This window comes from Agelaius tricolor, unplaced genomic scaffold (genome assembly GCF_023055355.1).
Source record: "Agelaius tricolor isolate 1412-34295 unplaced genomic scaffold, bAgeTri1.0.p SCAF_9, whole genome shotgun sequence".
Taxonomy (NCBI): Eukaryota; Metazoa; Chordata; class Aves; order Passeriformes; family Icteridae; genus Agelaius; species Agelaius tricolor.
In genome coordinates this window covers 7,312,059-7,335,718 of record NW_027269269.1, presented here as the reverse complement: position 1 = coordinate 7,335,718, position 23,660 = coordinate 7,312,059, and the positions used below count along the sequence as shown (strand labels likewise).

At 39.9% G+C, this 23,660-nt stretch overlaps 1 protein-coding gene and 1 long non-coding RNA gene across 6 annotated transcripts; one reads left to right on the top strand and one right to left on the bottom strand.

The window, feature by feature from the left end:
- Positions 1 to 1,903: 1,903 nt before the first annotated feature.
- KBTBD3 (kelch repeat and BTB domain containing 3) lies at positions 1,904 to 23,612 on the bottom strand. Of its 5 annotated transcripts, none has more exons than XM_071434164.1 (4): positions 23,455 to 23,600; positions 11,625 to 11,965; positions 10,308 to 10,549; positions 1,904 to 7,511 (listed from the first exon to the last, which is right to left on the bottom strand). In XM_071434164.1, the coding sequence occupies exons 3-4, from the start codon at positions 10,529 to 10,531 to the stop codon at positions 5,891 to 5,893; spliced, it is 1,845 nt and encodes a 614-aa protein (XP_071290265.1). In that variant the 5' UTR covers positions 10,532 to 10,549; positions 11,625 to 11,965; positions 23,455 to 23,600; the 3' UTR covers positions 1,904 to 5,890. The 5 variants fall into 5 exon arrangements, with proteins under 5 accessions (XP_071290265.1, XP_071290264.1, XP_071290266.1 ...); XM_071434163.1 differs by lacking the exon at positions 23,455 to 23,600 and adding an exon at positions 13,491 to 15,413; XM_071434165.1 differs by lacking the exon at positions 23,455 to 23,600 and adding an exon at positions 13,491 to 15,413 and having other exon boundaries at positions 11,833 to 11,965.
- Positions 16,199 to 22,386, top strand: LOC139593340 (uncharacterized). The gene is made up of 3 exons (XR_011680260.1): positions 16,199 to 16,323; positions 17,060 to 17,156; positions 18,633 to 22,386. It is a non-coding gene; the product is annotated as an uncharacterized lncRNA (long non-coding RNA).
- Positions 23,613 to 23,660: the final 48 nt, after the last annotated feature.

Here is a 23,660-nt window from a genome sequence, read left to right as displayed (position 1 = left end):
TGACAAATATAATACTGGGGTATGTCTTACTGAGACCCCTACATGAACTCAGCTTCCCTTTACACTTTTACCAGTATATGGAGGGGCTTGACAGCTGGCCTGCAAACAAAGCTGAGTTACAAGAAGAAATAACAATTGATGATTTTCGAGTGTATCCATAGCAAGGAAGAAGACAAGGCCATCAGCATGGGAACAGATTAGAAAAGATACATGAACACTTTTTTAGACTACATGCATAAGTAAAGGTGTATACACATTTACTTATGCATGTAGTCTAACAAAAATTTCTGTAAAAATTTTTGTATATTTCTGTAAAACTTTTGCCAATTATATTGACGCTAATTGCTTTCCACCAATTCATATAATACGTTATTGTGATGTAGTTAATGACTTAAGATCATGATTTGTTAAGAGTATATAAACTGGAGAATACGCAGAATAAAAACTTTTTCTTGGACCCTGATCATGTGTGTGTATGTCATGTCTGACCTAACGGTGACACCAGTATTTTAACTCGTAATTTTCTGGTGCTCAGAAATCAAATTCAAGCACTCTGTAAAGGTCTTGCAAGGTAGTTCAAACTATATTTAGGAGCAAGTAGGTGGATAAATGATGGAAAAGGGAGGTCATCAACAGTCTAATCCTCTGCTAGTCTGCAAAAATAATTAGTCCTAATTATACCTTGTTGAATGTCCTTCTTTTATTGTGAAAGACAAACCCACTAAATATGATTAGTATTCCTAGAATAATTTTAACTAGGAATCATATTATTTCCTAGAGTAGCTATGCACATAAACCTAGCTCTACTTTCTCCCAGAATTGTTACTCTACTTTTATGGAGGCTGTTAATGACTGGTGAAAAATCCTGGTGTATAACAGATTCCTCCAACAAAAATCTTTGGTCCTCCTTCATTTATGTGAACCGACTTGATTTTATGTGTAATTTATGTGTATTTTAATAATTAAATCCAGATTCTTTCTTCCTTGCTTTTGATGACAGGAAGAAAATCCCTACCATATGGTCTACTTCAGACACAAACTGTTTAAGTCCATGGTGAATTCCCTGGATCTGTAGAACATACATATACAGTTTACTTTTGATTGTGCACAGGGTTATGCAACTTAAGCTCTCAGATTTGGTCTGTGAATCCCTTCATTGTTCAATATAAGCTTTTAATATTGTGAATGCTGCTGGAATGCTTGGCACATGTCTCCAAAAGGCTTTTGCTAGTTGAAAGGGTATTGGGGCAAAGGCCTTAGAGTGTTGGAAAGTTAATTTGTATTGCTGTAACTCTAATCTATCTATAGAGGAGTGTCAGGGTTACAGAATTTTAAGTTTTGGAAGGATACAAGACAACACTGGGCTCTGTCACTTTGTATTGATGCCATTTCTGCAAGCCTTAGCATGCAAATTTTGGACTCTGTAGCTTTTTTTTCCTTCTGTATAAAGCTCCTTCTACTAGTATGGAAGGTCCATTTCAGTAACAATAAACACCCAATTATCTGCAATACTTAAACCTGTATATCAATCTGATCTAATTTTAAAAAATTATACCAATTGAAATGAGTACCTTACAATGGTAAACTTAAGAACTTTTCAGCAGACAATTAAAATTAGCATGGGAACAGTAATTCAGTATGCAAAGGAAATACAAATACAAGGTCCAAGGATAATTATAAACCCCCCTCATGGCAGTTTTCATCCATGCTAACTGCATTCTTGGTTATGGTATTCAAAATGTTCTCCAACTGAAGGGAAACAAACAAACCAACAAACCCCAAAAGAGATTACCTGCATTAGAAACACTGTAGAATCTCTGCAGTTTAAAACTCACTGGAAAAAAAAAAAAAAAGAAAAAGAAAAAAAAAAAAAGAAAAAAAAAAGAGAGAGACCCAAGAAGGATTCAGTTGCTCAGTGCTTTATTTCACAAAAGAATGAACATCTCAGCAAATGTGTAGTATCATACTTTCCACATATCAGCAGAGCCCAGGCAGCAGCGAAATGTTACTGTTCTCTATGCTTTACTGGCTGTTAGAAGGAAAAAAGTAAATTGAGCCTAATGCTCAACTATAAATATTGTCAAATATATCCCTGTTTTCAGTGTGTTTTAATTAAAATAGATCTTATGCTGCCTCCTGTTGGTCACCTACAAACAGAAACATCTAAAATTAATCTCCACATTAGGAACTGCAGTCAGCACATTCTATAGCCTATACCTTACCTACTACCCTTTACTAACCAGAGGAGGTAAACAGTTTTCTTCACTGAGTAATACCATAAATAAATCTGACCCAGAAAATCTACTCAATTTTGTGAATATAACGAATTTTTAACAGCAGTAAACCGACTTACTACAAATGTATTTAGAATATAGAAAACAGATTAATTAGTCCTTAAATAATAATCATCAGGTCTGTGCAAACATAATCAATAAAACACCTGAATAATTGATATTTATTAAAACAACTAAACCAGTATGATAACATTACCAAAGTGCCATAACATTTTCATAGCATTCTTTAAAAATTAAGATTATCCAATATAATCATCACTGGATAATAAACTCCCACATACAATATATATTATCTTCGTGTATATTATACTGGTCATGCTTATAATGTATTCTGTGACATAAAATAGAATACTATTAGAAATGTTTTGGTTACATCATTTAAGTGCAAATAGTAGAATATAATTTTACATGCATTTTGTATGTTTAAACATCACTCTATGTCAGTGAGAACATACATAGTCATTAATCTAGTTACTATTTTTAGAGGAAGGTACTTTTTCATAAAGCTTTGATTCAAAGAGCTTTGGAAAGTCATAAAAGATTTTTAAAAACTCACTTTGCATTAATTTTGTGACTTTTGTTTTTATTGCATAAATGCTCTGTAGACTGAAAAATCTGTTTGATCCAGACTACAACAGTTACTCAAGCAAATAATTCTTTTTTTTTGTGAAGTTCACTGAGAATTCTTACATCTTTAGCAATTAATCACAGAGTTTGGAACATAGGTCCTTTCTTCTATGATAAAGCCTTGTTTTTAAACATGACTTCCGAACACTTCTGCTTCTTCTGCATTCAGTTCTGCTACCAGATTTAATACTTTGTATGTGGAAATGTGGCAAATGATCCTTTTTCCTTCTGTGAGAGCTGTAGTACAGGTTTACCTGCCTAACTGCAGAAAATCAGTACCATTTCACAGTAACTTTTCTGTAAGCAATACTAGAAAGTAACTGACATTACTACATTATTTCCTGATCACTGAGTAAGAGCTCAACTCCCTGTGAAATCCATGAATGATTTTTCAGACTGGGAACTGACATTAGTTCCTGCACAAGTATAGTGTAGAATATTAAAGAAGCATGTCTATTTTCCCAATTCAGCTACAGTCAGTTTTCACTATCTATAATTCCTCTCTACTGAGGAATTTCTTACATACGTCATTGCTCTGTCTGATGTCAGATGCCAGAGTCTTCTAGCAAGTAGCTGGGTGGAAGACTGCCAAAAAGATCTGCTGTAGGCAAAAACTTAGAGGAAAGAGCATCACCTGAATGACTCACTCGCTTGCAGTTTATGTGACCCAGCAATCTGGTCATGACAGTGGCAATTAAAACACCCTTGCAAATCTCTAGTCTCTTTCAATTTGCATAGCTATTTATACCCATGTACTACGGGCATATTATGTCATTTCTCTCAATGCATAAATTGTATACTCATATTACTCAGGTATAAACACAACACAAATACATAAGCAAAGGTGAATTGGGCCTTTTATTCCAATGATGTGACAAGTTGCAATAATTAATGGTTAATGAAGTCTCTATGCTACCCTGAGTAGCTTCATTAAAACTAAAACTACCATTTTCCTATGTGTTTGGTTTTTTCCTATTGTTTCAGTAAGTAGGAATAGTATTCTTCCTCTCTCTACTCAATACATTTGCTTTGCACTAACAAAAAGTAGTTGTGTCCCAATATAAAAATACTTGCATTTCTGCAAGGTGATTGTAGAGGTTACCTAGCTACGTTTAGTTAAAATACGGAGACTTATTATGAAAAAAAAACAAAATAAATGGGGAAGTTGCCTGAAATACTGTAGCAAGCTACTTACTTCTACAGAACTGACACACATATTAATATACAGAAATTACTGAGTGGAAGGGTCCTGCTCTCTTCCAAATGTACATGATTTTATTTTACATGCTTATGAAAATTGCTATGATGAATGTTATCTAAATTTGTAAGGGTATCTCATAACAAATTACAGAGTCAGTCACAGAATCAGAACCTTCCATTGTTTACTGTTTAAAACAGAAGCCTGTTCTAGGCAATATTAAGCTTTAAGCATTAATATTCAGCTTGGGTTTTACAAAAAGTACATGCAGTAGTGATGTGATAATGAACTTACCACAGTTGTCTCAAGACATATGAAAGATGTCTCTGATGCCTCACTAAATTTTATTCATTATTTAAACTTCTTGAAAAGATGTGATTAAATGTTTAGAATCATTATTTTTGTCTGGCAGAAGACAACCTTACTACTTTCACAACACTTATAGGGAACATAAGGGCTCTCAGTGTCTTATCTGGATACCTGGTAAGAAAGGAAATTCTCAGGCTGTGGAAGAATCCAAATTAATTTATGAAACCTAGCTAATTTCAGTGTCCTCCTGTCAGAAAGAAGACTGACTTTGTAAGCATGAGATCAAATTTACTTCAGAATATATGGCTAGGCTAATATTAGCACTAAAAGTCCATTACAATTTTAACATTATCATAGCTGACTATTTAAAGTTTATCAAGCAATATATTGTGTAGTGTTAACTGTGTAATATTTTAACATCTAAAAAATACAATGAAGTTCAAGATAAAGTGTTTGAATTAATTTAAACCACAAGAGATGATTTCTCACCTCAGAAATACTATTTACTATTGACTTTTAATATGGGGGTGTAGTTTTGTAACTTTGTATTTGATGTATGACAAGATACAAACTTTTCCCATAGTTAACGGAAGCAACAGCTACGGTTCAGTTTACAGCTTGCTGCTATAAGCAGCCTAGTGACTGCTTAGTAGGTAGCACTGTAGACTTCAGAGATGAAGACTTCTGATAGAAAACACCCTGAAGTGTTCTTTCTTTAGTTAGCAACATGACTGAAGCAAAGATATCACATGAATCATCTGTCCTGTAGAAATCTTACCTACCCTGCAGTATGTTATTGAAGTTTACTTTGCCACAGTTAATGGCATGGAAACAGAAAATAAAGCTACTACTAAGGCACAAGGATGGAGAAAACTGGCAAAACTGAAGAGCTGAAGTAAGATGCCAGGAATTATCAGTCTCTTCAAGTTAGATACCTGGTTTTAATATGTGAAGGTCACTTTGGCTCTTGTCCTTGCTAAGGTCATTGTGATAAGATAAAGCTGACAATGAATTCCTCTTACAGGTTTATGAACATAGAAAATCTGAATAACACTAATGAAAATGTCTTTTAAACTTCAGTTACATAGGGAAAACAGTATCACAGTCAGTTTTCTCATTTAGCAATTTGTCTATTGGGACAACTGTGAATATTACAGAAATAATGACACATATTACACAACTAATTCCTCATGAATATTCTTTTTGGAAAATTAATATAATTTTGAAAATTATTCTAATAATTACAGAGAAAAGTTGTATATAAAATTAAGTATATAATACTGTCTGTATAAAGACTAGCATGAATGACATTTTAATGGAGTCTTCCAAAAGCAATCCTACAGCATTTAATCGAAACTGAAAATTTAAACAAATAAGTACATATTTCTCCATCTGTAAACTAATACTTAAAAACTATTCTACAATTTGTGCATTTAAATAAACTCTTTTTAACTTGGGAGTTTCAAAATTCTCCAGAGCAAATCGTCAGTACAGGTGACCAGGGGTCCCTATATTTATTAAACTGAATGACCTGACAGTAAAACTCAGTTAAGGCTCTTGGCATTGGCGAAACTTCTTCCCACTCAGACCTACTACTGTGGTAGACTTGAACTTCATCTGTGATTTCTTCTGGAGCATAATCACCACCTAGTATATAAATTTTGTCTTCTGTCCCAACTGCCCCTGCATTAAAGCCAGCGCATTCAAAAGATCCTTCCCCTTTCCAAACACAGGTTTCTGGGCAAAAACTGTAAACCTTGTAGGTGGAGAGATCACATATGTACAATGTGCAGTTCACTGGAACAGCTTTGATTAGAGTTGCATGGAAAAACTGCCCAAATTCTGCTACAAGCTCAGACCACTGATCAGTCATAGCATTATACTTAAAGAAACAGTCAAGGGATGGATTAAAGGCATCAGTAATCTCTACTTCTGAGCCAAGGACATAAATTATATTCTGGCATGCACTTGCTTCCGGATAGTAGATACCTCTTGGTAACTGGCTTACAGATTTCCAGTCTTTGGAAAGAGGGTTATAGGATTCTACATCCAAAAGACTCCGAGTTTCTTGAGCTCCTCTGGTCTTTCCACCTATCACAAAGAGCTGATTTAAGGTTACAACAGATGTGTGCATTGTCCTCGGTTTTTTCATAGCTGACACTATGGAGAATTCATTGCTGACTGGGCAGTAGCACCAGGTTTGGTCAGTGGCATCATGAAACGGTTCAGCAATATGAAGCCTGACAGTCCTATAACAATTACCCTTGCATCCTCCAGTTATAAATATTTTTTCTCCATAGCTAGACAAACTTGACCCTGGCAGATCAATCATGTGTGTATGTGGTAGTTCTTTCCATTTATCGGTTTTGATGTTGTAGCAGAACGTATGTCTGTTTTCTCCATCTTCATCAGTTTTATGAACGAATATATATTTTTCTGTTGTTGAAGGACGTGCATCTGGAAACAATCCACTGAAGTTCTGCACACTTTTAACGGCATCATTGATTATTACTGAGCAATTAGCACTCTTAAGTAAGTGCTCTTCAGAATGCAGAAAGTCCTGCAAAGTCTTTTCAGGTAACTGGTGTAATCTCACTTTTTTAATCAAATTAGGCAGGTATTTCTGCCGTGTTTCTAAGTTGTGTTTGGTCCATTGGAGGACAGCTTTCAACACTGATTCTTCCTCAGGGACATCTAGTTCATCAGCCTCGAGGCATTTTTGTAATATCTCAAAATTCATGTCCAAGAAGTCACTCGATCTGAGCAGCAATGAAAAGTGGTGTTGTACAAAATCTAGTGCATGATCAAACAAGCGGACAGACCCATAACTTTCTGATAGAGAAAGCAACTGTAAGCAATTCACAAGATCAATACTTTTTATTAGGAAGTCACTGCAAGCTTTGGAAAGGAGTGAAACTTGAAGAAATGACGACAGTTGGAACAGCATTTCCACATTATCATTGGTTATCTCTGTTTTTCCTGTGTAAGCATAATCAAGAAAAGCTTTCACTGCCTTGGGTGATAGGTTACTAATAGTAACATTGCCATCATCCCGTTCTTTCATATTAACTTCAAACATGGCTCTGTGAATAGAATACAGAAGATATACACACAAATTAAAGATTTAGCAAACAGATGAGAATACTGATGTGGAAGGAGACAATTACAGGCACTTAATAATGTGGGCTAGTCTAAAATTGGTCTAAATTGTGGAAGTTCTTATATGAACAATGAAATTACTTGGTGTGTTTGAAGAAAAAAAATATTGGTGATAAGAACATATTCAATGTGATGGCTTAACAAAATCATAGCAGCACCTGTGTTTTGTATGCATTTTCACAAATGGTGATGAAGTCTGCAGCCCTCAGCATGAGAGAATATATGAAATATTTCAGGACAGCATCAGTTTCAACTTTGTGAAAGAAAGCCTGATTTAAAAAAATACACAGTAAAAAAGCCCCATGAGTTAGGTCATGCAATGTGGATGAGTACATAAAATTATGTGGAAAAAAAACCCCTTCCAAATTGCAGGCTGAGCAAATGGCCAGACAGATGATGGGTGTAGTCCTCAGAAATAAAAGTAGGTAAGGGATAAATGAGGAGAAAAAACACAAGGAAACTTAATTCTTGCTTTAGAGTTGAAGAGAGATGTATGAGCACAAGCCAATGTCAGAGAAAAAATGAGATTTTGATATGATTGCATGATATAATGAAACTGTGCAGAAAGTAGATTGTGACTGGATACAAAGATGATGGTTGAAATTGCGGAATGAACTATTGACCAGGAGATTTGTGGAAATTTTATTACCACTTTAACTGCTTTATTCTAACTATGTAATTACATTTAACTCTTTCACACAATCTAGCACGGCAAGATAAAATAATTAGTTTTACAAGCGGTAAGTGCAAGCAACAGAACAGTGCTGCAATATCCCTTGCTCTACCCTTCCAGAGACTAAGCCTCAAGTTAGGATAGCAGTGGCTTCTGAATATGACACAAGATAATAAGGGAGGAAGAGCTTGATAAATCACAAATGCAAAGCAGAGAATCTGGATATTAATAGATCATAGTTAATTCATACTAAAAAAAGTGTTATAGTTCACTTATACACTTAGTATCTCTGTTGCATGGGATTTTTGAAATCTCAGTTTTTTCTGAAGCCAAAGAGGAAAAAAAACCATCCCTGTGTATAGCACATACTCCTTGGGATGTGAACACCTGGTAAAGGAGGACTTGTCTGACTTCCCGAACAAGAACACAAAATTACAGTAAGACAACTGTGTCCCAAAGACCTCTTTGCATACTAAGTGATGATGTTTATAATCCTTTCCTCATTAACCCATGAGCTATGAAAGCTCTAATTCAGGAGTAAAATAGCAACTGAACAATACTAATAGAAGAAGAGCAATGTAGGCAAAGGCTTTGACTCTTAAAGCTAACAAGTGAGGATCAAAATGTTGCTGATTATTCGGTTTACACAATGAAGCCAAAACTAAGAGAAGTCCAAAGGCCAAGGAAGACAAAAGGTATTCCATTTCAAAATGTTTGTAGTGGACCTAGGTACTTTTTATTCCTTGAAGGTAAAAAATGGGCCTTGCATTTCAGGACAACTTATGAACCTGATGGCTGCTATTATCTACCATATCAACCATTATGAGCAGGGAGAGATCTCTCCTGGCAGATTTTAATCTGAAGAGTCTGTAGGTAATGAAAAGGACACACACGTTTCCATGTGCTTAACTACAGTTCTAAAAACTACCACTGGAAGCTATTTCATCCTAGTATTTCTTTCTACCAGGTCATCTCGGTGCTCTCAAGCAGTTAAAGACAAATGAAAGTAGTCTTATGTGTCAGAGAAAAAAACAAATCTGCTCCTACAGTGGAGAAAGTGCTCATTTCATCCACATTTCTTCTTTTTTTCAGTAATTATTAGAATACATCTAGCTATCTTCTGTCATACATGGCAGACTCCCTTAGACCATGGGATGTTCCAGGACATTTGAAAATAACACTCACCTATCTATGGGCAACCGAATTGAGGCTATTAACTCATTCCCAAGAGTCCATTTTTTCATTGTTAGAGTCAGCTTTGTTTTTAGTAAACTCTATTCAGAAACACTTTCAGTATGGAACTGCAAGTTTGAACCTTTCTAATAAAAAGGTTAGCAAGGCTTATTTATAAATTAATATTCTGTATGTGAATGAAGACTGTCCCTTAAGAATACACAGCTTTAAGCACAGGAAGGAAGATCCATTTCATGCTGAAAGGCTGAAATCTCTAGTTTAGGAAAAATATGCATATCTATTTAAATACCTCTGAAGACAATTTCTACAATATTGACCACTCTTCTTGGACAAACAAAAACCAGTTCCATTCCAAAGTTATGTACAATTTATCCACAATTGCTCAGTACAAGATGTATTTGTAATCAATCATTTCACAACATGAATGTGTCAAAGTACATAGACTATCATAAAAAAATTGATATAAAAACTGAAACAATATCCTTGCAGACCTTCAAGTACTGATACAGGCAACAGGTAACTCTTAAACATACATAACCTGTGTCAGTTCAACCTAACAGCAGAATCACACATTTATGATTTGAAACTTGCATTACAGAGTTTCAACTGCAGTTGGAATCTGATTCATAAAGTCCTCATGGCTTTCTGAAAATACTAAGAGCTGTATCTCGCATACCCCTAAAAGGATGTTTGAATGCTGTGCTCAAAACTCTGCAGATATATGTAAATTGTGATAATTTTTCTAACTTTTGGTTTGTTTGGTTGGGTTTTTTTTAATTCTATTCCCTCCCTCCTTCCCTCCCAGAGAACTTAGAATCTATTTCCTGCAAACTCACACCAAAATTAGGTTTACCTGAAAAAATCACTGCATGCTGCCAGTACACAACGATGACAGGGAATTATTTCATCTTTCACACGAATTTTAAAATCAAAAAATATATTTTGTTCTCTGAACTTTTGTAGTACTTTTAGAATTTGTTGTCCATGACCTTCAGCCACTAAGGAATTGATTTTATTTTCAGGAACAGAAATTCCATTGCAAATAGGTCTGCTAATGTAATCCCGTTGATTGGCCATGTTTTCTTCAATCTATTCCTGAAATGGAAAAATAAGTCATTGATTCTACAGTCTTATCATTAAAAAAAACAAACTAAATCAATACACCATAAAACAAACAAAGAAGTTCCCAGCATTGAATTTAGTTTGTGTATCATATGCACAGTTAGAAATTTGTGTTACAAGTGACTTTGATAATACTACTACTTTGTAAAATATATTCATATGGCAAATTTTGTAAAGTAGATTATCTGCCATATATCAGAGAACAATTCTACAGATAATACCCACCTGTAAGAATTTTTTTAATAAAGTCCACGGGAAGCACATCAAGGAGTGTGTTTAATTGTCAATTAAGAGAAAGACTAGTCCTAGGCGTACCCTCAAAAAACCCCAAATTTTTACAATTTTATGTAAAATTAAGATGGAAAAAGAAAACTTAGTTACATATTTTACATTCCAAAAGGCTGATCACTCTACATCTTGTAGTGGAAGGGAGACAGAGGCTATTAGACTGCATCCTAAGTGGATTCCCATGAGGCATTCTGGACTGCAATAATGGCATACAAACAACACCAAGAGCCTGGCTGAATAAAAGGATTGCTGGGGCTTACTAAACAGGGTCATTTAGAGACAGTTTTTTGACAGTGCACCTTTGAGTGCTTAGTCAATTGAAACTGATTTTGTCATGTACCTCTAGTCGTGTTAGGAAGCTTTGTGTTTGCCCACCCTAAGGTTCATTTACAGTGGCGTAAATTAACTGGCTTTAGAACACATTTAAATTTAAGACCATCTCCCTTTCAGCAGCCAAGTTTTTCTCTGGTGAAAATCCCTACACTGAAGTTTTTTTCTATGGTAAATTGGTTTGAACTGTTTTTTACAATGAAAATATTTTATACCACTTTGTCAATATAAAGAAACTTCAAACATGATTATATTTTATTTACACCTATTTAAAGAGCTATTTATTTATTGCAGATGCATAAATTGCCCTTACTGAAAATCTGAGTCAAGACTGCCTATTTTAAAACTTAAAGAAACATTCCAATTTTTTTTTATTCCAGGATTTTGCTTCCACAATTCCAATTAAAATCAGTAACAGATAATGGCCCACCTGAATTGACAGGGGACAAAATATTCCAAACAAAACCCAGAAACAAGAAAATACTGGTTTTGGTTTTTAATTTTCTAAAAAGGCTCATCTGATGACACGATATATTCAGCAGAAACTAAACCATCAGGCAGTCTTCTTCATGTGAGGTACTTTCACAGCAGACTGATCTATACTTTATCTAGTCAGGTAGCTCCAACCACAAATAGACCTCCATGTCTCCTGGAAGAGAAGAGATCCAGTGATCTTGCTGCCAGCACTGGAACCCTTGGAGCAGGCATCTTCTCCTTCCCATGGCCAGACAATCTCAACGTATTCACTCTTTCCATTCTAAGCCTGAGAAACTAGGAAAATACAGAAGAACAAGACCACCATTTATTCTGATAATGTATGGCCTCATAAACCCCAATTCCATAAATCACGAAACTTTTTCGTATGGTAGAATTCTCTAGAATACCTTTTTCTTATGAATTTAAAAGCCTGCTCCTCAAAAGGCTGAATCTTCAAAAGCAGAGTTGCTTCAATAACATTAGTTTCCCACATTTGAATGAAACTTTTTTTAAAAAGAAAGTGAATTTCAAAGTTTATTTGGCATCACATCAAATAACACTTCTTCTAAAAGCAACATAAACCTTTCTGCAAAATTCTAGAACTGACAATTGATACTAGACATCTTTCTCCACTTACATGTAATTTCTATAGCAAGCTTCAACCTACAATGTGCTTTCTGATGATAAAATTACCAATTTCAGTAATATTCATATTTGTATTATGAACATGGAAACATCTACTGTAATCAAGTCAAACTATGCTATTTTAGGCAAGACATCATATGATCACTTTCATAGAAGCAATCAATGTTTCAGAAAGTTTTCTTTTACCACACTATTACCACAAAAACTCTATTCCAGTACATTGGTGTAGACTGTAAACCTCTTAATTACACATCAATTTATTAATGCTTACGTATATTTGTTCTTCTGTTAAAATTGTTATTTGACTTAATTTTCCTTTGTATATTTATTCATTCTTACAATTATCAAGAGTATTGATATCCTGTCTCAACTTTCATTAGAATGAATAATTGTCAAACTTTCCAAGGTCCACTTATAAGGCTGAATTTCTGGGTTTCCTTATTGCTTGCAGTTTTCTCTTTACTCTGGTTTGATCCTAAATTTCTTTCACTGATACATGATTTGTTGTACAACATTATGGTTCAGACGTCATTACTGTCTCACTAGACCAATTTCCAAGTCATCTAGTGCATCCTAATACTAATCTCTAATAGCAGTATTTCATAATTTTCTAAAAAGCAAAATTCAGCAGTGTATCTTTAATGTTTTTGTCCACAATTAAGGAATATAGTAATGAACAGTGTGCAGTGACTTAGCCTAATTCACCCTTCTCTCTATTAAAAAAATACATATTAATAAATTTAATTTCTAGCTGTCTTGTAGCCAATTCCTGACTTGCTTTATAATTTTGGTATTAATGTAATACTTCACTGAATCTGCTGATGATTTTAGAGCCCTTCAAACTCTCTTAACAATTCAGCTAAAACTTGGTATGTTAAACAAGGCATTTATAATTATTTCATGCATTCTTCTACAAAGCCATATTAATTATCAGTAGGGGATTTTATAAATATTTGATCAGTAGGGGTTTTTATAAATATTTGATAAAAGGGTAAGAAATGTAGGGGGTGCAGATATACGTGGAAGAGGTCTGCAGCTCAGGAATGCTGGGCAACACCCCTCCTTCTATTTGCTCCATAAACTCCCACAGGATTCCAATTACAAAGCCTGTCTTATTGTGGACTACCAAGAACCAAGCTCCAGTAAATGGTTCATTAGATCTGGGATCTCTTACTTTTTCTTTTAAGACACGTCTGTGTGTTGTTCAGCAATCGGCCTTGCAGACTCTCCTGGAACATGACACAAGTACTGCTGTACGTGACGCAATCTCTCACCACCTGGCAAAACCTCCCTGCTCCTCCTGGACCTTTACAGTCTTACACTGGCAAATGCCCCCTTAGCTATTAGCCTGCTTTTCTGAAAAAAAAAAAAAAAAAAGAAAAAACAACAAACCAACAACTGGTTGACAAAGACAACTGAAAACGATTCCAAAACTAAACTCCCCTAAAGTTAAAATTTAAACATTTGCCCTCGCTTCTTTTTATTGGATAACACCTGAAACACAAGGCCAGTTGGCTGCTACAGTGAAAACTGATACAAACTTCACAGTTATTAAGGTCAACCCCATATAACACATGTGTGGGGGACATATATGTACCTCTCAAAACTATCTGTACAGGTGTCCAGTTGAGGGGCCAGATTCTGCATGCCTGACAGTCAAGTGGCAAGCAATGGCCAGTCTGTGTAAGGTCACAGAGCAGCGAGCAGTTGAACAGAAGGCTGTGGATATGTCAGGACCCAGGACATCCCTCTGGCTGTTCTGAGCAGCCAAGACCCCTGCCAGAGGTCTCAGAAGCCCTGGCATGGAGCCCAAAACACCTGTGGTTTTGATTATGACCTGTGGAGCAAGTTACCAACCTTAGATGAAGATCTGCAAGCCATGACAAATTAAGTAGAATGATAGTGAATTTATCATGAGGTGAAAAAGTAGATTTTGGGGTTTTTAGAATGGCGGTCCAAGGGGCAAGATGAAGGGATCTGGACGTGTCCAGCCTTTCTCCTTCTTCTTCTTGGCCTCCATCTTCTGCTGTGATGTTGGCACTTTTAGATTGGTTTAGAGTAGAAGCTCACTAACATAGGCGATAGGAATTGGAAAGTAATTGTAAACGTTGTATACCTAGTTTTTAGTATAAAGACATAACACCGCCCCGGGGGCAGGCAAAGTGCCTCTGACTGTCTTGCTGAGGGGACCTCAGCAGGACAGGAGAAAGAATTTTATAGATAAGATACAATAAATAACCTTTAGACAGAGAAATGAAGAGCCCTGACTCTTTCTTCAAGTGCCAGGCTGGGAAAAGGGACTTTCCAACTTTTCTTGGGGTCACTCTGACAAGCTAGAGGCCCCGACAGGGATAGTAAGCTACTTTTGGACATTATGGTGGATGAAATAAGGGACAGCCTGAGAGCTCGGAGGGTAAGAGCATTCTTATGATCTGTCACAGAATCCAGTAATAAGGTTACAGACTTCATTAGCTGCACTGTTTATAAGACCCCTCTGTCGTAGAAGCATATAGTGGTTTGGGTTGGAAGGGCCATTAGGGATCACCTAGTTACAAGCCTTTGCCAGATTTAACACTGTCCTTTTCCCAGGACACTAAGGGATGGAGCAGTCTAGAACATAAAGAGCTCATTGACCCAGATGCCAGGTAACTACACTGAGAACTCTGATAAGACCATAGTCAAAATACGAGATATACATACATTCCTCTTAGTATCTAAGCATTTGTAAAAAGCTACAAGAAAGTGTTTAACTGACCTTGAATCCATGCAAACAGCTGCCAAAACATCACTGAATTTCTAGTGGAACTTTTCACTTCACCAATGCTAATGCTCCCTTTCCAAAGATATATGGAGGATGTAACATATTTGATTGTTTTTTAGTTAGCACCGTCAACAATCTTTAAGTGTTCTTATAATTCTGTACCTAGAAGACACTGAAATGTGTAATTTATTTTCTTATACTTTTCCTATGGGAAGTTCAAATGACCTTTAGACATGAATTTAATAACCTGGATATATGTTGAATCCTAGATATTATTCTAAGAGACTACAAACACAGCATACTGTTAAACTCATAAAGGAGACTGTTGGGGTGTGTTAAGTTGGTATGTTCCGTTCCCCCTATTTTGTAATGGTTCTGCCCTGGTTGCAAATGTATCCTCTCCTGAACCCCTCCCTGGTTTCCTTAGAAACCAATGTATCTCCTTCTGCCAGTTTCCCTGACTTCTCCCCGGTCTCCCGGGAGACCAATGTATCTTCTTCCAAACCCCACCCCAGTTGCCTGCCAGTCACTCTGCACCCCCACCTTTTTCTCTGGAACATTCTAGCTAGGGCGTTGAGTGATTGGTTCAGGGGCCGCGGCCCCTCCCTTAGTTTGTCACTATTGGTGTTTCTTCTATGTCAATCCCTTGTACCTCACTCCCCCCTGGATTCCCATTTGTTCCTGAACGGTTTCCACCCCTGCCTCCCACACCCTTCATAACCTGATGTAACCCTTCCCTCTTCCTCTTTGGTTCCTGGCCTTCCCTGAATTTATAATAAACCCGGACTAGCCGCAACTGAAGAGTGCTCTCTTCTTTCCTGCGGGCTGAAGCTTTAACATGACCACGTCCTTGCTCAAGGCAGCACTGCTACTATAACATAGGGTGCTGATCTTAGGCGCTGTGCCTGACATTAAGGTCAGGATAGTGCCCCCCTGGCTGCAAGCGGTGCTGGCCTGCTTGCCGGGATGTCTCTAGCCACGCTGCTTCAGTTCTGGCGCCCAACGTGGGGCCTGAGAGCAGCTCCTGGCCTCGCTTCGCCTGAGCGCATCGCCTGAGGGCGTCTACAGACCCCGCGGGCAGGATCACGAAAGTCTCACTGGCCGCCAAACTACCCCCAGTGGGAGCAGACCCAGTTATAGTGGGTGGTGCTCCTGGGGGACCGGGAACGGCAGCTCCTCCTGCCCAAGGTGTCATTCACACTGCAGGACCCCTCGCTCCAGATTTCTTTTGGCCCCCATTGGATTTGTAAGTGCTTCTTCTTTTCTGCCCTGTCCTTTTAGCCCTTTTTATCCCTTTGCAGCACGGGTGGTGTCAAAGGTTTTTTCTTCTCTCTCTTCGCTGTGCAGCTTTATACTTCTGACCGGGGCTGGTGTGGGGCTCTTCCTTATTTTCTTTTGCAATTTTTCTGGAATGGGGGGCGGTTTGGGTTGCACCATTTAAGATCTTTCGTCATGGGTGCTAGACTTTCTGCAACCCAAAAGAGAGCTTATACCCAGGTTGAGGGAATCCTTGCTGGGGGGGGGGGGGCTTTAAAGTTCAAAAAAGGGAGTTACATAAGTTGATTAAATGGCTGTCTTCTAAATTTCCTGAAGTTTCCCCCGAACAAATATATGACCCTGATTTTTGGATTTTTGGCATGGTGTCAATGTTAAATTACAAAATCTGGTTAAGTCAGGGGACTCCTCATTAACAACTACAATTTATTGGGTTTCTCAAATTAGATCTATATTAAAATCAAGTTCAAAGTTGGGAAGACAGCCTTCGTTTTCTAGTTTGTGCCCCAGTTCTATCTCTACCCCTGCTCCTAGCCCTTTTCCCTCCCCTGTCTGTCCTAAAGTTGGGATTTTGAGAGGAGCAGCTCGCTCCAGCCAGGCGCAGGGAGTCTATCATTCCCCTGGCTCCCCTCAAAGCTCCCAATCCCCCTGCCCTAGGAGTCCTGGCCAGACTCTCAGGGATCCCTTTCCTTCTCTCTCTTTCCCAGTTCACAAGCCCCCAGTTAGGAAACCCTCGGTTCGTTTCTGTCTCCCTCCACAAGATGGCTCCCTGGAGTCCAAGATGGAGAGAGCCACATGGCTAAGGTGGGAAAAATCCCTTCTTCTCCCCACAGTCCCTTTCAGTCCAGGAAAAACCCCTTCCTGTCCCCAGACTCCTCCCAGTTTCCCTCCGCTCCTCCTCCCTTGTCAGCTCCTCCCATGACACTTCCCATTTCTCCTCCCCCCGCTTTTTATTAAGCTCTGCCCCCTATCTCCTCCCTAGAGGTGAAGACTTTAACATCTGACGTTTCTGCCCAGTCCTCCAGCCACTCCCCTTCCTCTCACCCTTCCGGTTCCCACGCTTTGGTGTCCGGAGGGGGGGACGACCTGGGAACCTGGGCCGGTTTCTATTCCATCTGTGGCTCTGGTCACATACCACCCAGAGAGGGAGGGAGAGCCCAGGCCCAGTGGGTCCCCTTTCCCCACCACCAGATCAAAGAACTATGCAAGGCCCAAAAGGACTTCTCCCGGGAGAGTGAATACTTCCGGGGGATCCTGAGGGCCACGTTGTTGGAATCGGAGGTCACCCCCTTCGATCTCTGGCACCTTTTTTCATGCCTCCTCAACCCCACGGAATTTGTGAGGTGGGAGGAGGCATGGAAAAAGGAGGTGGTGGGGATCCTTCCATCCCTGTGGGATGACCCCTGCACAGGACACGACCTAGATGGCAAGGTCATTTCCATCGACCACCTGTGCAGGACGGGGAACTGGGCAGACAGTCTCTCCCAGGCCAGAGCCATCCCCCCAGAGGTGTTAAGGGAAAACGCAAAGGCAGCAGAGAGAGCCTTCCTGGGGCTGCGGACAGCCGCCCCTCAAATTATATACTCTAAGATCTTTCAAGGTGCAGATGAACCATTTATTGAGTTTGTGGAGAGACTTTGCAGATCAATCGAAGTGCAGGTGCAGAGTGAGGAAACCAGAATGGAGATTCTGGAAGAGGTGGCATCCACAAATGCCAACTTCACCTGCAGGGATGCCATTCTCAGTCTACCATTGGACCCTCCTCCCACTCTGCACCTAATGCTTGAAGTCTGTGCTCGAAAGGTCTCGTTACCATCAAGGGACTCCGATCAGAAGGTCAAACCACCATCTCGTCATGTTGCTGCTGCTGATTCTGCTGCCATGGACATTGCATCAGCAGAACAACGCACTCCCTCATCAGACCATCCACATCATTCTAACACTCTGGGACCGGCCCAGAAAATTACCTCCCCATGCCACCTGTGTGGGAAGCTGGGGCACTGGATGCCCGACTGTCCCTTGAGAAGGGAGTTCTATGAGTTTAAAAAGGGGCAAGGACTCTGGGGGAATCCCCACCAAAAAACTAAGATCTGAGCGCAGTCCTCCCCCGCGCTATGACAAAAATAAGGCGGGTTTGGTTCCATCTTGTGGGGAGGGGAAAGCAGGAGAACTGCCTGTTGCCACGACTGATTTTGACCATTACATACTGGACTTGTCATGTTTATTACATCTCCGACCTATGCCTGTACTAACTACCTCTTCCAAAACCGTACCTTTCAGGCTGCAGCTGACGGAGCCTCTCCACCTAAAGGACTCCAATTTCCACCTGGTGACCGCGTGCCCAGAGTGCCCAGGTAACTGGGGACGGATCAGCTGTAAGTATGTAGTTGTCGGAGAGAGACACAAAGTTCACACCACTTGAGGTAAACATTGTCCCAGGTCTCTTAACGTCAGACCTGGGGCAGTTCTCTATCGGGCTGCACTGTGTCCACCCCCCCCCCCCCCCCCCCCCCCCCTTCCTGCCCAAAGCCCAAATTATTGCGCAAGCTATTCCTGTGCCTGGGCTGACCTGGGTCCCAGGACTACCTTCCACACCATCTCAAGATGCACATCCTACGGTAGCCTGGGCTCAAGTTCTAGGGCAGGAGAAACCTAGAATAACATGGCAGCTCTCGAGGCAGGAGACAGAAACCTCTTAAGGGTCTATTGGACACAGGGGCAGATGTGACGATCATTCATTCTCGGGAATGGCCGTCACATTGGGAATTGCAGGACGTGTCAGGTCACATTCGAGGTGTTGGGGGTTTACAATTGGCGAAACAATCAAAGAGCACCGTGCAAATTAAGGGGCCAGATGGGCAATTGGCCTCTATACGCCCATTTGTTTTGGACTACACGGAACCCCTGTGGGGGAGAGACCTCCTTGCCCAGTGGGGAGCCTGAATTGACCTTCCAGCGGCTCCCCAGGTTTTTGGGCAGCGGTCACTGAGGGGCGCCCTACCTGGAAACTGAATTGGAAATTGGATAAACCAGTACAGGTAGCACAGTGGCCGCTCAACAAACAAAATTGAAAGCGCTCAACAAGCTCGTCAAGGAGCAGCTACTTAAATGCAACCTGATGGAGACCATGTCAGAGTGGAACTCCCCAGTGTTTGTCATCAAAAAGCCAAACAAAGATAAGTGGCGGCTCCTTCACAACCTCCGCCAAATTAACAACATCATTGCAGATATGGGTCCTCTCCAACCAGGGATGCCGTCCCCAACGATGCTCCCCTGAGACTAGAATTTGGCTGTTATAGACATAAGAGACTGTTTTTTCCAAATTCCTCTTCACCCAGATGATACCCCACGTTTTGCTTTCATGGTTCCTGCCATCAACCGTGGAGCCCCAAGTAAGCGCTACCATTGGCGTGTTCTTCCGCAGGGAATGAAGAACAGCCCTGTCATTTGCCAATGGTATGTTGCTTCCTTGCTGTCCCCAATATGTACAGCTGCTGAGGATGCCGTCATTTACCATTACATGGATGACATCCTCGTTTGTGCTCCGACTGATGACACTTACCCACGCACTTGACCTGACAATCAATGCATTGGTTGCTGCAGGGTTTGAACTTCAGCTGGACAAAATTAAACGGATGCCACCTTGGAAGTACCTGGGTCTGGAGATAACTAGGCGGACCATTGTTCCGCAAAAATTGGCCATCAGAACTAACATTAAGGCCTTTGCGGATGTCCACCAGCTGTGTGTGTCTTTGAATTGGGTAAGGCCTTGGCTAGGAATACCAACTGATGACCTAGCCCCCCTTTTCAATTTACTGAAAAATTCAGAGTCGGACCCCTTTGGAAGCACTGACTGTGTTTACAGACGCGTCTGGAGCATCCCACAAGTCTGTTATGACTTGGAAGGATCCTCAAATTCAGTGCTGGGAGGCTGATATTGCCAAGGTGGAAGGATCACCTCAGGTAGCTGAGTTGGATGCAGTCATCAGGGCTTTCGAGAGGTTCTCTAGCACAACAGAGCTGTGCTACAGCACTCGCCAATTAAAAAAAATTAAATCTTTGTACTTCATAGCAGGTAACTTATGAGAAATAAATTGTTCTTCAATGGAACATTGTGTTTATTACATAGCCTTTTCCCAGCTTGGATCATATGTCTTACTAGGGACTAGGATTTTAAAAAAGGGAAATCTAAAAGCTGGTATTTTACAGAACACTTTATGCACCTAGGATGAAAGAATTAAGCACAGTGAAGATGAAGAAATTGTATAGATTTCTCTAGAGAACTTTCAGGGGGTGTTTTCCATACAAAATTTAACGGCACATTAATATGTGTTTTGAAAAGTTCAAGATCAGCATTCTAAGATCTAGTATTAAAATATTGTGTTATTGAGTCCACTGTATACCCATCAAGATGATTTGCTATTTTCATTCCTTGTCCGTTCAAAAGGAGAGAAATTAGTAACTTCCTTTTAAAGAAGTTTTAAAGATACCACTCTACACTATGCATCTAATTTACATTCACTAAGATGAGTATGAGTGGAACACATATCTGTAGGATTTGGTGACACCTCTAATGAACTAAAAAGACTGACTAAAAAGCCAAGAGTCATTTAAAATGTAATTAAACTATAAATACTGAGTACAAATCCTGTGCTTTTATATTCCATTAATGTGTTGATTGTCACTGATTGCCTAAGATTGAAAACACTAAGAGAATTCCAAGCTCCTGCCTGGAAATTTCAATGCAACTGAGTCTCACAGGTTTTTCATAAATAACTGAACTTTAAAGGAAAATCATAGTCAGTCAAACATTTCAGCAAGAAAAAAAATAAAAGCACAGGACCTGTTGAGACATTTAATCCACAAAAATGACATTTATCAATAATAAATGTTGGGATAATATTCTCAGATTGAAAGGTGACACAGAGACTTTAAAGATTTGTATTCTTTAGAAGTGATTAAAAAAAAATTGACATGGAAAAAAACCTAGCATGGTATCAGTAGGAAGTAAGGAAATTGCAGTAATTCCTGGAGGCATTTCCAAAGTGGAAGATTCCCACTCTGCAAGCAGTGATTATTAAGTGCATGTTCCCTGATAAACACATGAACCCATTAAGATAAAGCAGTAATCCCTTAAAAGAAGTAAAACTGGCTGGACTTTCTCTTAAAATTAAATTTCTTCATTTCATCAAGTTACTTTGCAAATTATTTCCTTAGCCAAAAAAGATCAAGAACTATAATTTTGATGAAAAAAATGGAATTAAAATGACACACTGTACTTCTAATTCTGAAAATAACTGCAAATTCTGTAAAAGAAAATGACAGCTTTTAATGGCTTCTGTAGTCTGTCACTTTTGCATGTGATTAAAATGTGGGTTTTTTCAAAACATGCATGCAATATTGAGCATCTTTAGAGATTAATTTAGCATACCTTATTATAATAGCATGTTCTACTCAAAAATGTGGGTTTATATGAATACATCCATAATTATATTACATATTATACAAGGCATCTTGAGCTTCAGATTGGACTTACACAAGAAGCTCATTTAAAAAAAAAAATCATCCACTAGTGAAAAAAAGTGCTACATGTTTAAATCTCTTAAGTAGAGAGCATATCAATCAAACCAGAGGAGTTTTTTTTTTGGAACTAGGTAGGATCCACAATTCATTAGTATTATAATCTATCAGTAACTAAATATACAAACTGCCAAAATTTTCTCATCAAAGTGCACAGAATACAATGTTAGAAATGTAAGCCTCAGCTACAGTTTGATATCAGTGAAGAGTATTTTCCTGATTTTTTTTCTTGACTGTAAAATCCTCCTCTGCTGTCAGTTAACTTTGTCTATGGGTTTGGATAATGCATCAGATTATGCCATTCCTTGCTTCATTAAATCATGGAGAAAAACAGGAATAATATTTTGAAATAAGTCAAATACCCAATTGATTCCTTGATTAAACATGTTTTATTCAATGTTACTTCTGTGTTTAAAATATTTTGCAAAGACCAATCTATACTCAGCTATAACTGAGACTTATTCTGGACAGAAAGACCTTCTGGCCTGTGCACAAACAGCAGTTTTCCATATTAACAGTGAGCTAGCAACGGTGAACAACAACAAAAAAGGAGGATTATAACAAATACCTGCAATAATACAAATTTCAGCATTTTTGCATCATTTGTACATGGTCAATAGAGGATGGATGAAGTGCATGTATTTCTAAAGGCAAGCAACATGAAAGGTTGTAAATTTTCAAATAGGCCCCAGGTTTTTAGCTATGGCTCAACTCCAGAACCAAAGGGCAAACAAATTTATTACCTTTTGAGGATTTACAGATGGACTATTATTGAGGAAAAAGGGGAATCCAGTTGACAACCATTGGAATTCTTAACACAACAATGAGCACGGGATACAAGAGGCTTTTGTTTGCACAGATCCTTAGGAGCCAGAACCCCGCTAGAGTGATGCAGCGCGCTGCATCTGCTCTCGGGACAATCAGGTCCTCTTTATAGTCAATGAAAGGTAAACAGAGCCCAGCCCGCAGCGACAGCTCTGCCAGGGGCCCGGAGGGCTCTCCAGGTGGATGGATGCGCTGACGGCGACACCTCAGCAGGATGCGCTGCTGGCAGAGATGGGCCGCGCATCACCTGTCCGCAACGGGGCGCGCTGCCATTAAGAACCACCTCCCCCGGACCCCCTCGAGGGCATAACCACCTCCCAGTGCCGCACAGGGCCGAGGGAAGCGGAATTTAGAGGGCAGCTACGTTCCCTGTGCCACGGCCAGGGTTATCTGCCATCCCCAGCCCCGCAGAAGAAGCGACCGCCATCGCCCCCGCCCCGCCCGCCGCGGAGAGGGCAGCGCCGGCAGCGCCCCTACTACGCATGCTCAGGCCGCCTGCGCCTGCGCCCCGCGGCGGCTCCGTTCATTCTAAGGGAGGACTAATTCTGACAGGACGGGCGGGATGGGGCAAAGGGATCCCCTTCCCTCACAGCGCGACCCGGCCGCGGCATGCGGCGCTCCCCGCCACTGCCGCCTCTCCGCAGGCGGCGAGGCGCCAGTCCCCCCTGAGCGCTCCCTCCGAGCAGCGCACACCCACCTGCAGCCAACACCCGCAGCTCACCGACCGCTCTAGCCCACCCTCCGCAGCAGCCACGCCGGCAGATTGGCTCCTTCCGGCATCATTCTCCTGCTCCTTGCACTCGGAATGGCTCTGCCGGCCGCCACTCCAGGTGAGGGCCCGCCCACCTGTCCTCGCTGACGACACCGCGGGTGCCGCTCCGCCGCAGGCACCGCCTTTCCTCT